At 47.4% G+C, this 14,282-nt stretch overlaps 1 protein-coding gene across 1 annotated transcript; it reads left to right on the top strand.

Moving 5' to 3' along the window:
• The first annotated feature begins 1,513 nt into the window (after positions 1-1,513).
• Positions 1,514-9,512, top strand: LOC142056102 (estradiol 17-beta-dehydrogenase 11-like). The gene is made up of 7 exons (XM_075090374.1): positions 1,514-1,857; positions 3,780-3,887; positions 4,522-4,653; positions 5,757-5,863; positions 7,214-7,351; positions 7,615-7,731; positions 8,831-9,512. The coding sequence occupies exons 1-7, from the start codon at positions 1,648-1,650 to the stop codon at positions 8,916-8,918; spliced, it is 900 nt and encodes a 299-aa protein (XP_074946475.1). The 5' UTR covers positions 1,514-1,647; the 3' UTR covers positions 8,919-9,512.
• Positions 9,513-14,282: the final 4,770 nt, after the last annotated feature.

Genomic DNA, 14,282 nt, shown 5'->3' with positions numbered 1-14,282 from the left:
AATAGAGAGTTTAGGGGACCCTCAAGATGTTTTTGCTAGAGACTGAATAAACAACTTTCTTGCCACTTATGTCTCTTCCACCTGCAGCAAACAACAAAGAAGAACATGATTTGATGCTTCTTGACATGAGGGCCTGGGACAAGAACAGCAAGGTGCCCACACTGCCACCTGTGCAGGGCCAAACAAAGCGGAGAAAAATAGCTGTTAAGAGATTTTCGGCTCAGATACTTAGAATAGGTGTTTAGAATAAGAAATAGATAAATTAATGTATTCGACATTGTTACACCAGTTTAGAATAAGAACTAGATAAATAAACATATTCAATATTGTTATACTAGTTGTGTTATCACAGGTTTTTAACTATTCTTTTTGGTCCATGCAGAGTACTGCTCATTCTGTCCCCTGTATCGCCCCAACCATGGCTGGATTAATCACCAGCAGAGCTAATCAATAGAAAGAATAAATATAGAGAACTATAGTTAGACATGAAGTTTAAGTGCGTATTGTAATATCTCTGTTAACTAAATATAGGTATATAGATAAGGTATTTAGATGAATAAATAGATAAATATAAGGGTTGGAAGGTTATCTTCTCAGAAATTAGCAAACTTAAAGAAGACATCGGGCAGACGTTCTAAGGAGATCGAAGGACTAACAATGGACCAATGAGGCTCGTGACCAGAAGCAGAACAGAGATGAGGACAAGAACTTGCTGAAGGTGGAAAAATAAGAACTTTTAACTGACCAGAATTGACCAGAAAAATGAAGAATTGAGAACACAGTAGAAACCTGATCGACTTTGACAATGACATAATTATCAGGGAAACCTGTATAACCTGGAGGCTGTGTCTTCTTCGTTGCCACACACTGAGCTGCTGGCCCAATTCTGAGCTGTGATTAATAAAGCAGACCTAGTGGTACCCACTGTCTTGAGAAATTCTTCAAGAACAGTCACACAACGGGACTGATGGATGCCAGCCGGCAACGTCGCAACCAAGTGCAAAAAGCACAAAGTCTAGCGACTGCGTTTGCCACAGCCATGAAGGCAGAAACCGCCCAAGAGCCACATCTCAGTAGCCACGCCGGTAGCAGCTGCTACTGTGAGAGCTGCGTCCCGTCCGATCAGCCGCAGAGCTCCCCGAGCGCCGCTCCAGAGCGAGCGGGTGAGGTCCCCTCCCGCTCCAACACCGTGTCCGTCCGGGCTGCAGCACTTCTATCAACCCACCCGGCGACGGCGCCAACCACTGCCCGCCGCCGCCGGCGGCCCCCTTTACAAGCTCGCTTCCCATTGGACGGAGCACCACCAATCGAGAGCGCTCTACGCCCACCGGCTTTTCCCCTCCCATGGGCACGCCCCCTTCCCGACCGCTGCCTCTGATTGGCCTCTGCGCCCCCGGCGGGAGGGACGGGGCGAGGGGCCCGCCCTGCTTCGGCGGTCGCGGCCTCCGCGTTTCACGGAGCCCCGGGCGGCGAAGGGAGGCTGGGGCCCTGCCGGGGCGGGGCGGGGCGGGGCGGAGCGGGGCGGGGCCCGTGACCGACGGGGCGAGCGGTGCGCGCTCAGGGGGGCCGTGAGTGGAGCAACGAGCCTCACCCTCGTCAGGCGCGACCGCGGCGCCGTCAGGCGGCCAGAGGACTCCCAGCAAAACAATGAGCCCGTTTCTGGATCTCCTCCTGTTTTTGGCCACGCTCATCTACTCCTACTTAGAGGCTCTCGTGAAGCTTTTTCTCCCTGTGAAGAGAAAGTCTGTCAGCGGAGAGCTTGTTCTCATCACGGGCGCTGGCCACGGCGTGGGGAGAGCAACTGCCCTCGAGTTCGCCAAGCGTCAGAGCAGGCTGGTCCTGTGGGACGTCAGTAAGGTAACGGTACAGTTCCTCTCTTGCCTCATTCACCTCCCAGGCCGCTGGGTTTGTAACTGCGTAACAAGGGCTGCATGCGCCTGCATCCACATCACCTCCTTCCACATCGCGCCCATCGGCTCTCGGTCAGCTCGCTGACTGGGACGCTGAGCGCCAGCAGAGGCTTTGGCCCCACTTTCATGGAAGGACATAGGTGTCTCGCACGGTCCCGCAGTTACTCGGTGCTGATCAGCGAGGTCACGTGCACAGCATGTCGAGTGCCTGCAGGAGGGAAGCGCAGTGGTCAGCAAGCTGCCATTGGAACCGCCTGGGCTGGCACTAAAAGGCACACTGAGACCAGAAGCCTGTTTCTACAGAGAAGCAAGTTTACCTTCTGCCCACTCTCTGTCTAGCCTCAGGTATTTTGCATACGTTGCTGGAAGGTGCGTCTCTACTCTCACTAACAGGCTGTGTGTGAGCCCTGCTGCCCTCTGCTGCAGTTATGCGTGTAGGTGGCACCTTGCTAAAGGCTTATGCTAGCCCAAGCTCTTTATTTCAGGTAAATTGACTAGAGCGCAAAAAGACCTTGGCAAGTGGAGGATGGACAGATACAAACAAACAGAATGTCGTTCAGTAGGGATCAAGGCAAAGTACTGTGCGTAGCAGCAATTGGCTGTGCAGAGGGGATGAGTGGCTCGGCAGCAGTGCACGGAGAGGTTTCTGACACAGTGGATCAGAAACTGCAGAGGAGTTCATCACATCATCCTGAAGCTGCAAAAAACCCCACCACAAACGAAGAAGGAAGCAAACAAACAAACCAACCAACCAACCAACCCCAAGGCAAGCCTAGTGTGAGGGGATGTATAGGTAGGGAGGGTATGCTTGAAATTTTCAGTGTCTGTTCATGCTGCCCATTATGGCTAAGGCCAGACTCTGGAGGAGTGGGAGAAGGCATGGCACCAGTCTATCGGTGTGTAAAGGGCTGCTGCTAAGTCAAATGTTGTCCATGTTTGCTGGAATGGAGGAAAGGGATTAAACTTAGTACCGAGCAAGACCTGGATTTAGTGCTAGAAAGTACGTTGTAAGCATGGGTGTGAGCAGTCCCTGAAATACAGCAGCAAAGGAGGTGGTGGATCCCAAAGATTTTAGGAGTATGCTTCCCCAGTCCAGCTGCCTTGACAAAGGCCTCATCCCTCGAGACTGTCAGCCTTAAACAGCAGCTAGGGCTGAGTGGAGCTGCCTGGTCTCCCACCCCAAGGACCTGCACAGCTTATGTCAAGTGCTGAGCTGTCCCAGGTTGTTTTTGATCTGGGGCTTTTCACTGCACAGGTCCCCAGTGGCATGGCTTTCTGGCACCTGGGGACAAGGTCACAGTAAAGTCACTTCTGCCCTCCCCTAGTAAAATGATGCAATAACTTTGGGGAGCATCTGTTCTGTGTGTGTCAAACGCTGCTCTCGTAAGAAACATCTCCACATTGTGCACTTCGGAGCATGCCTCTCTCCTCACATCCAGGGTGCGAATGCAGAAACGTGTAGAGCCACTTTTCAGATCTCAGGGCTGTCAACTGGGCATGCATTTTAAGTGTTATATGCTCTGCTAACAGTCACAGTGTCTGCATGCTGTGCTGCATAAGTCACTGAGTGCCCCCTTTCTGCAGCCTCGCTACATGTGCTTCACCAAGGCAAACTCGCTCTTGTTACCGCATTACCTTTCTGGCAGTCGCTCTACACAGGACCAAAATTTAAGGTCAGAACAGTAGTCCTCTCACAAACCCTGGCTACAGCTCTTTCCCCGCGTAGCCACGAACTGCTCAGGGCCTTGGCAGCCGTTACACAATCAGGACAAATCTTTAGTCTCTAACTAGTCTGCCGCAGTGCCCGAGCAGCAACATGCGGTCAGGGTACAGTTGCGCACACGTATCTTTCTTTTCTGCCTCTCACAGCATGGTGTTGAGGACACGGCAGCAGAATGCAAAAGTCTGGGAGCCACTGTTCAAGCCTTCGTGGTGGACTGCAGCAAAAGGGAGGAAATCTACAGCGCTGCAGAGAAGGTGGGGAGCCAGGGCACGTTCAAAGGTCTACCCAAATGCGCTCAACTTTCAGAAAAGTCCAGAAAACAAGAGAAGGGGTGTTGTACGCAGACCGTGCAACCCTTGGAATCCCTCCACTTCCTGCTGCTTTCAGTACAGAGGGTGAAGTAGCACTTCCAAGAGCACAGCCAGTGTCGTCCTCCTTTGTGAGGCTCTGGCATATCACACCTCATTGCCAAGTTTCCTCTTTAGACTTCCAGCCACAGAAGGAACTTCTGATTCTTAGTTGCCTCAACAGCACACAGAAAACACTGGGGACAACTGAAAGGTTTTACTGTAAACAGTATGGTCCAGCTGGTTCAAAATAGCTGTATGTCCATAGTCCCAGCTGCAGCTACACAGAGCACACCGTGACTCTGGGCAGCGTGTGGAAGACTATCAATACGGGCAGTAATTAAGGGAGAAGCATCAGATCTAAACCTGATTTCATGGTACTGCTGCAGGGTTCCTGCCACACCTGGAAGCGTGGCACGACCTTCCTCTCCCTAAAAGAAACAACGTTAGGAATTAAATGAAACGTCGCTCATCTTCCACAGCCTTACATTTTTTTGATAACGACTGACATGCACGTTTCTGGGTTTTTTCTGTCCCAAAGGTGAGAAAGGAAATTGGGGATGTCTCCATCCTGGTGAATAACGCTGGTGTGATTACGGCTGCCGACCTGCTCTCGACTCAGGACCACCAGATTGAAAGAATGTTTGAAGTCAACATTCTTGCTCACATCTGGGTAAGGGCCACTACCATCTTCATACCTGTGTTCATTTGGGAGCATTGTTGAGGAGGCGTGTTTAGACCAACAATTATTTCCTGCTACCAGTGAATTCAACAGCATCTTTTGGACACATAGAGCACAAGGGCACCCAGCTAGACAGACTGCCGGGGAACTTGACTAAGCTCTTGCTGATCTGAGCCTGGCCCAGTTTTTTCATTCTCTCTTACTTCTGTGTGAGCTGGCTGGTGACAGCCTCGTCTGCAGCTTGGGTTGGTCTCTGTCATCGGTGTATTAGGGTTCCTCATTGCATCAGGTAGTTTGGGCGCCCACAGCTGTGCACCAAGACCCTGCAGGTCAAAGATACACAGCTGAAAAATACAAAGCAATGCTTTCATCAGGTGACACATACAATAGCCAGCCAGCACGCGGCCCAAATGGTATGGCAGGTCGGGCAGAGCAGCGGAGGGCCAGCCCCACAGCTCCCAGCACAGCCCAGCCGCAGGGCAGGGCGAGGCCTGGACCCTCCCTGACTGCACCCACCAACCTGGCCAATCTTTCTGGGTACTTGTCCCCTTGCGGTTTGTACTTTGCTGTGTCACTGCCTTCCCTCCTGGCTCCTTGAGGTACTTCCAAGCCTGTTTCCCATCACCCTGCCTCTCCCTGTGATTCATACCTCTCACCTCTCTGTGGGCTTTCTCACAACTTTCTGCCAGCAGCCTGAGTCAAGGTGACATAGCTGGGCCCCATCAGAGCTGGGTCTTGGGCCCTTGGCACAGCCACAGCTGACCCCTGGGGTAGGGCAGCTGCCAGCAGGGGTTACAGAGTGCTGTTATTGCAGCAGAAGAAAAGAGATGCTACAGATGGATGAGCGTTTTATTGTGCATGCTGGGGTGAGACACCGGCAGTGTTGGTGCTGACACCTGAAACCAAAAAGCAGCACAGGAAAGATGTGAGTCAGCTCCTCTCAGAATCTGAGGTGCTGTGCAGCACACAGCATTAAGGATAGCATTGGGCGCATAATGAATGAGAGTCAGGGTCCGTGTTGAATCTGCCTAAGAAAACATTGTTCTTTTCCCCCTTCCCCACAATCTTGCCTCTCGCTTTAAATGACTTGCAAGACCACAAGAGCTTTTCTGCCAACCATGATGAGCAACAACCACGGTCACATTGTCACGGTGGCTTCGGCAGCAGGTCATTTTGGGACTTCTTTCATGGTGGCTTATTGGTAAGTGATTTAAAATTGGCTCTCTTTTTTTTTTTTTTTAATTGCATCTTCTCCACCAGTAAGCACAGAGTAACCAAAATAATCCTCCTGCTGAATACGGTATGTCCAAAGGACGGTGCTAAGGAGGAAAAAAGCACAAGAGCCAGCACTTAAGAGTGCCTGGAGGTTCCCGCTGATTTGCTCATTAGCTTCAAGAGAATCAGGAGCAATGCTTGTATGAAGGAATAGTCATGTGATACATGAACTCATGAAGGCTTCTCCTTTTCTCTCTCCCTCACTGGTCCAGACTTCTGCTTAGCAACAAAGGTATCCTCTTCCCTTCTCGTTCTTAGAAAGTAGCGCTCCTATGAGTTATTGTAGTGTTGTCAAGTAAACCCCTACTGAGTAGCTTTTGATCTCTCTACCGTTGTGGCAGTGACTAGTGCGGAGAAACACTTCTGCCGTCACAAGGTGAAAACTGCTTTTTGGCTGTAAAATTACCTTTCAGAAGCTAAAAACAGGATAATACTTACTGCGTTGGGAGCAACCGAACTGATGCACCGAGAGGTCGGTGCATTGCCAATTTCTACTTGAAGCACTTGAGCCACGGTGCACGAACAGAAACACTGTTGGATTGCATCTTGCCATTCTGTGCCAGATCTAGCACTCTCTTAACAGTGGCTCCAGGCAGAGCAACCTTCCCCTGGGTACACTCCTTCTTAAGGGTCACTCACTGCTGGCAACATGGGAACTCCCCAGCCAGGGGTTCTACTGGGATTACACTGTCCATATCAATAGCGGTCAGTAAACTCACTCTCTGGTTCTAGTCTCTTTGGAGTTGATTTATACTCTTGGCCTGCACCAAGAGTATGAAGTAATGCCCTGTGGCATTACTTTCCTCAATTTTACATGCATAATGCTCCTCCGTTTCAAAGCTCACGCTCCTGTCTGGTACAAGAAACAGCAGAGGGTTGTTCTCTATTACTGCTCCTCCCATCCTTCTTAATTGTAGAGTTTTGGGCTGTCTTCCCACTAAGAATCTTCTCACGTGGGAGAAACAGGAAGCCCATCAGTCATAATTTTCTAACAACCCATGGCATTTGTTTGTCTGTTCACCACTAAGGTGACTTTTTCTGAAAGGCACCCGCCCTGCTGCACGCCGCAGTTACTTCCCCAAGCAGCAATATCTAATCCAGCACTATGCTCCAGAAAGTTAGAATGAGTCTCTTGCCCTGCCTCTCAGCTCAATTACATTCTCTTTCTTTTTTTGCCTCCTAGTCAGTTCTATGTGATCTTTTAGGCCATTTGCAGATGTAGAAAGTTAGAAACCGTACTTCTACCTTCTCATTTATGCTTTTTCCCTTCCTGCAGTTCAAGCAAGTTTGCTGCGGTTGGATTTCATAAAGCTCTGACAGAGGAGCTGTCTACCCTGGGAAAGGATGGAATAAAAACTACGTGCCTTTGTCCGGTTTTTATAAACACTGGATTTGTCAAAAACCCCAGTACAAGGTACCTATCAAAAATCTGCTTTCCAGTCCTTCCTTCTTTGCACCATGGCACAACACATTAACCCCACCTTTAGGCCTTGTATTCCAACTATGTAAAAAGAGTATATATCATTGGCTAAAAAGAAAATCTGCGGTGTTATTTAACCCACAGAATGGTTGCATTTGTATTACCTGAGTGAGTTTGTGCATCTGTGAAGCATCCTACATCAGCTAGCACCACCCAGTTTACCATCATAGCTCTTACATGTATGCTTTCCTGAGTAGGCTTGGAAAGATTTTGGAGACTGAAGAAGTTGTAGAGGCCCTGATGGAAGGAATACTAACCAACCAGAAAATGGTTTTTGTTCCGTCAAGCCAACGTGTTGCTTTACTTTTTGAAAGGTAAGTATGGGGGTGGGGGGAAGCCCACCACCCCAAAACCAAACCAAAAAAAACCACCTTATGTATCAAACATAACTTGCTGAGTGTACAACCCTCATCTGATTCTAGATTAAGTTTTATTTTAGAATGTTATCACAAGGTAAACAAATAGTGCAGTGGTTCTTTCTAATGACAATAGCAGAAATCATCCACAAGTATTTTCTTGAGTCCTCTCATATGTCATTTTGATCCACTTTCTGCAGCTTTCTGCTCCACAGGCTGATAGGAAGGGAGAAGGAGAAAAAGATACACTTTTTCTTAATGGGTTGCCATTTCCCTTTTGCCTGTAAGCAACACTTCTTTGAAACAGCAGCCTCAGAGAAGTTCCAGACAGAGCTAAGGACCTGCTGCTTATTAGTGTTCATTTCTCATATCAACACTACAGACTGAGATGACAGAGCCTGGAAAGTTGCTTCAAGAGGGCTCTACTGCTTCTCTCTGCCATGTAAAGCAAGATTTATCCTATTGTATGTCTTTAATATCCCGTGTAGCTGCTGTGCTGAGGAGGAGTTTTCATCAGAGCTCAGGTTCCAAATCTAGAATTAACAACAGAACAACTAAATTAAGTTTTCAGTTAACTTCTACAGTATTTCATGAAACACTTGGTAATTTCTTGTTCGTGAAAGCCAGCAAACTCGGGTCTAACCCCAAATTTCTCATTATGAGGGGCTGTAAAAGATGTTTGGGGATTTTCTTCCCCAAGTATTCTCCAAATAAACCAGATAAGTTTTTGAAAGCAAAAAGAAGGCAAGCTCGCATGTCTATGTTCAATATTAAATCTTCCTGGATCCTGCACCAATATTGCAACCCAAATACTGCCCAGCAGATGCCTGGCCTTGGAACTGTCATAAAAGGAGATGGATGGGATTGGAGTTAAACTAGATAGAGACCGATAAGGGCTCTGTGTTCTTTGGAAATAATGTCCAGTCTAAGCCTTAGTCTCAGTCTGTGTGTGCACACATCCACTCCCAGATCACCTCTTCCCTCACCAGCAGTGCCACATCTCCCCGTAGTTCAAGTTGCTTATCCCACATGTAATTTCCTGTATTATCTCTTTCAGGTTGTTCCCAGAACGTGCCTTGGCTTTTCTGAAAAAGTTGACCAATGTCAAGTTTGATGCAGTCATTGGGCAGAGAAGCACTCAGTGAAAGCTAAATTTGATTCTCATTTCCCAGTGGCACAAGTGAAAACAGAATGTGTGCTGAGCATAGTTCAGCTGGTTTGACTCAGAGCAGAACTAAGACAAACGCTTCCAGGCCACCATGTCCAAGCACACCTAAGGTTTTATCCCACACCTGCAGCAGGGACATAGCTGCACAACATGGAGTGTTAACAAAGCAGAGATGCATCTCTAGAAGTGTAAAGGGCTGCTTTAGCTCTATGCGCATCGCCTCTATCTCCTAGTGCTGAGGCAGACATGAATTCCCACCAAGCCTGTCTTGAGTGCAAAGTGATTGCCTGAGAATGTGTTAATCTGGACTCATCCCTGAGCAAAGGTACCTTGCAAGAAGCAATTTATAGAGGAGGTGGGTGGCCTGTTTCACCTCAAATCATCTTTTAAATTTAAGAAAATACTCTTCTAAATTGAACACTTTTTAAATTAAAAAACCACTGCATTTCATGTGATTTTGTAGTATACTGAAATAATACAGGCTTACATGCAATGTAATACCTGCTTACATCAATTATGCCTCAGCACCAACAATGTGCCTTATTCTGAATAAATACAGTTCTTTAATATAGAGGTGTCTCTCAGCAGTGAAAGTCATAACTAGATCCCAGAGGTGGATTTAAGGTTTGGTATGAAGTTGTACACCCTTTCCCTATGTCATTTCTCACACTTCTCATCTGCAATTCCTTGGCACCTTTAAAACACCTTCCTGTGAAAACGGCAGTGTTTATCTACAAATTAGTGGGTGCCCTCCTGCATTTCACACTTGCTGGAAAATGTGATTTATTACATGAGAACACAGACCAAGCTGGACTATTTTTCTCCTTGCAGTACAAGGCAAATAATCCAACCTAATGAAAATTCTCTAGTCTCTTTGCTTCAGTATTCATAAACCAGACCCATGTATTAAAAGAGCAAGGTTATGCTGAGCAAGGAAGGCCTTCGTTCATGTGCAGTGGGCGAGCTTAATGTGAAGTCAACAGGGCATTACACTTGTGTACAATCCAAGAGAAGGCTTGAACTCCCAGAAACTGCTGTATGCATCATCAGTTCGACTAACACATTCATCATAGCATGAAGCTGCACCCATACAGACACTGGATAACACATTGCCTCCAGTGTCTTCTCCCTCTTCAAACAGATATGCACCAGACTGAGGGTTTAGATAGTCCACTCCTCTGAAACACTCCCTTACTGACTGGAGAAGATGCTGCAGCAACAACATCCCTGTGTGATCCAACGCTTTACCTTCCCTACCCTGCTCTGCCCCTCACAGGTGCAGCGGAGCAGTGGAACAGGAATTCTTGGCAGGAGGATGCACGCCAGGTGCCAAGGTGAAGGTGAGACAGGCATCACACCAAAGGGGCCCTGCCCCACTGCTGAGCTAGTGCCACAACAGTGAAAGGGTCAGCCAGAGTCTGCCAACCACCAGGCCAGGCTGCAGGGGTGAGGCAGGACCCCAGTCACACCCGGAAGGCACATCAGGATCAGCAAGGTACAGGACCAGGCATGGCACGCCAACAGTGCAGCCCACGCAAGGGCCGGGGCCAAGGCCCGGGCTTAGATGCGGGTGCCAGGCCAGGGACCAGAGTGTGCACACAGGAATGTTCCAGACGAGCCTTCCCACAGCTCATCGCAAGCTAGCGGCCTGCTCTGATGGGACCCACCTTGACAAGGAGGTTAAACTCCCAAAGGTCTTTGGCCTGTCATACAAGAGAACAGCGTCTGATGAAACACAGGTCAAAGACCTCTTCAGAGCACAGATTATCATTCCACCTGCTTGTGCAACTCCCAGCTGTGCCAGGCAGTCACAGCCATCAAGGGAGGCCTGAACATGCTGCCACCTTTGGCACAGCGGGAAATGGGTGGCTTCCAGTAGAGTCCTTCCCATTCACCTGAGCACTTTGTGTTGTTCTGTGAACTGAGGTTCTTCAGGAAAAGGAGAGCCCTCGTCATCCAGCTCCTCCTGCTCTTATGTAGCAAGAGGTAGAAGTTTGTGCTGCCGGCAGCACAAATGGTTGCTAAATGTGCTAAGTGACAGAAAAAAGGTTTCCTTTTTGCTCACGCAACTTTCATGTAACAGGACATTCAGGGCATGTCAAAGCACAAGTTCCCAGCTTGGGACCTTCTGCTTCACAGTGCAAGACTCCTGTAGCCAAGAAAGGAAAAGAAGGGGTTTGCAAATTTCAGCAAATGGAAAAAAGACAAGTTAAATAAATGCCACTTAAAAAATATTACACGGGTTGTAGTGAAAACCAAGACCCTCTAAAACCCCAAAACACTTGAGAGAAGCATTCTTTGTGTCCTGAAGGATAAAGGAGGCCAATTTGCCTGCATGTTCAGTGAGTTATTTTGTAAGTCTGCTTTCTCTGCCTCGGAGGCATCCCCCAAACCTGAGAACAGTTACCTAATGTCTATGTCTACTCTGAAAGAGGTTGTTTTGTGCTGCTTCTGCTTTTATCTGAGCTACATATTTAGCTCTTGCTAAGACCACACACCTGTCACAGCTGAGAGCCGCTTGATCTTCTCCATGTTGCCTGAGACTGCAAGTCTTCTGCTTGGCAGAAAGAAACATGCCAAAGCAAGGATTTAAGCCTGCACCTCCTGAGCACCAGTGACAGAACTGATTCATCAAGCCTCCCAGGCTCCTCAGTTCTTCTGGCCACAACAACTAACTGAAACGTATCCCAAAGTCTGGGCATTACACACGCCTAGCAGGAGCCTATGTGAGCAAGGTTCATATAGCCACTACAGCTAAGCCCCAAATTTGAAGAGTGGTACTGCACACCCTGGCATAGGACTCGTCATGAGTCAGGTTAGCAGCTCTGGCCTCGTGCTCTGCCTCCCTCTGAGGTATCTCTTGGAGTCGGCACTTCCCTGCCCTCCCTGCCTCCTCCATCTCAGCTACAGCACTGACTGGAGCCCTGCGCCAGGAAACTGACAGCACCACTGAGCTGTGCAATTAGAGCCTGGCCCAACCGCCGATGTGTTAATTAAGAAGAGAACAAAGTTCCAAGAGAAAAGTAGGAAGTGCCTAGCTCTGAATCTCTCTGCTGGAGCTGACTCAGTCTCCTGCAGACAAGATGACCAACAGTGCAGCTAAAGCACTGGGACATTGGCTAGAAGTCAGTGGAGATGCTGCTTTTTCTCATTCTCCAGCTCTTGCAGTTATCTACTGTCAGGAAGCCAGGAGTGTCAGGACCCCACAGGGATTTTTATGGACCAGATGTACTACGTATTCTGTATACTGAGCTGCTGCACCCAACATGCAGGTGTCACAGCTGTGACCACCCTGCTAGCTGACAGAGGATCTGTTCCCCAGTGCAGGAGGCATGAAATAGAACTATTGGTATCGCAGGCCCTATAGTTGTGTTTGTAAGCTACGTGGCCAGGCACCACGCTCATGCACTGTTTCACAGTCATCCATGCTGTCAAAGTGTTAGCACACTTCCCAGCTTAGTTTTAGCCTGTAACCATGTCTGGCAGCACATGCTCTGGCACAGTGTGGGGGCAGTGTGTACAGAGCTCTGTGGTACAGAGCTGCTGGGCAGGCAGTGTGGGTGAGACCATCTACTCTGCAAAAGGAGTGGAAGTTTATGGATATGGAAGCCTTCTGAGGACACCATCCAGATCAACACTGAATAAAACAAAGGAGCAGCTGTAATAGTTTCCCTTTGTCTACTATATATGCAGGCCTGACTGGTCAGAAATTTGAGAGGCTCATTATTATTGGAAAAACCAACATTTAACAACAATATTTAACATTCATGATTGCTGTCTTCATCATGATAGATAAAATTTTCAAGAGTCTCTAAATGGCTTCAGCTCATCTCGGTCACAATGAGTCTTACTGAATTTCTAATAGCATGGATTAAAGCTCCCCACAGCACTGCAGCCTGATCTGTCTCTTGAGCAAAGTCTGAGAGTACTTCAGAGACTGGCTCTGCTGCATTTTTCCAAAGTCCTTGAATCCTACTCAGAATGTCATCCCAAACTGTGTTTCTTGTCACAAACCTAGGCCTCTTACAAGTGAAAATCATGGCTGTACATCTTATTGCCACTGTCTGGTAGGACTGATGCCCCAACCTTATGACTGGGGCCATACTCATAGTATTTAAGGCTTGCAGGTAATGCTAGCATGTGTAAAAAAAAAATATACAATTTTAGGCATTTCAGAACATTGATTTTTAAATGCACAGAACTTTCTGAATCCAGCAGTTCAATTAAGGGGTTTTTTTTGTTTTGCCTTTTCCGCCCCCCACCCCACTCCACTGAAATTAAGCATCTGAGATCACTGGCTGTTCACAGCGTTCCAAAACTGTCTGCAAAATTCCATTCTGAAACAAATTTTTGGTACCCTAAATCTTTCAGATTCTTTCATGCATTTTGCTCTTTTCCAAGCAGGTGTCTTGCTTTCTGTACTTACGCTACAGTTCGAGCTCACTACTAAGAGGATCACGGTTTTACTGCAAAACTTCTATCAAAGTATGAAAGCTTACGTTTATCCAACAAGCCAGGTATAACTAGGAGTAAACCCGCTCTCATGCAAACTATTTCCCCTCTGCGTTCTCAGCCCTTTAACGTTCATAGCTGGTAGCTGATAATTTTCCAAAACATCACAATCAAAATGTTTTCCAAGAAACATTCTAGTTAAAGAGATGCTGCAGCAGGAAGATATGCTCATTGCTCAAAAATAATCCAGTGACAATAGTGACTGTGTTTTTATATAAAAGTATTCCAGACACTCATGTTCACTAGTACCTACCAGCTTGCTAATCATGAGGTAATCCCTAATGGGAAAATAAAAAAAAAAACCAACCCAAAACCAAACACTCAGCAGGAACTTGCACTAATCTTTTGATGACCACATAGGTTTGATGAAGAAATGCTGCTGCTTTCTTCCAAAGAGTTGACCAGGAATATGTACATAAGTTCTTTGAGCATTATAGCACTGACACCTGCACTCCAAGAGAGGTAAAAACCTGAAGATCATTTAATAACTGTTTTTAATATTATGCAGAGGCAGTGGTGTGCATTTACTCTCATCTAGTGATTTCTGTGTAGTTACACTGAAATTATACTGGCAAAAGACAAGGTTCAGGTGTCTCTGGTATGAAAAACAATGGGGGTGGGGGGAAGAGTATTTATCTGGAGCTCAGTTCTTAAAACCCTTAAAGCATATACATGCAGTTAAGCCCAGTTCTAGCTCCACAGCCTAATCAGTGTTATCTTCCCAGCTAAACACTTTGTTCACATGGCACTTTTCCACTTCTATCCTCCTCTCTCTCTTTGACATAAAATGGTATCAAGAGCCCTTTTAAACTCTTTTTATATCTGTTAA

This window comes from Phalacrocorax aristotelis, chromosome 4, assembly GCF_949628215.1.
Source record: "Phalacrocorax aristotelis chromosome 4, bGulAri2.1, whole genome shotgun sequence".
In the NCBI taxonomy this organism is placed as follows: Eukaryota; Metazoa; Chordata; class Aves; order Suliformes; family Phalacrocoracidae; genus Phalacrocorax; species Phalacrocorax aristotelis.
Note: the sequence above shows the minus strand (reverse complement) of the source record. Positions and strands in the feature narration are given on the sequence as shown.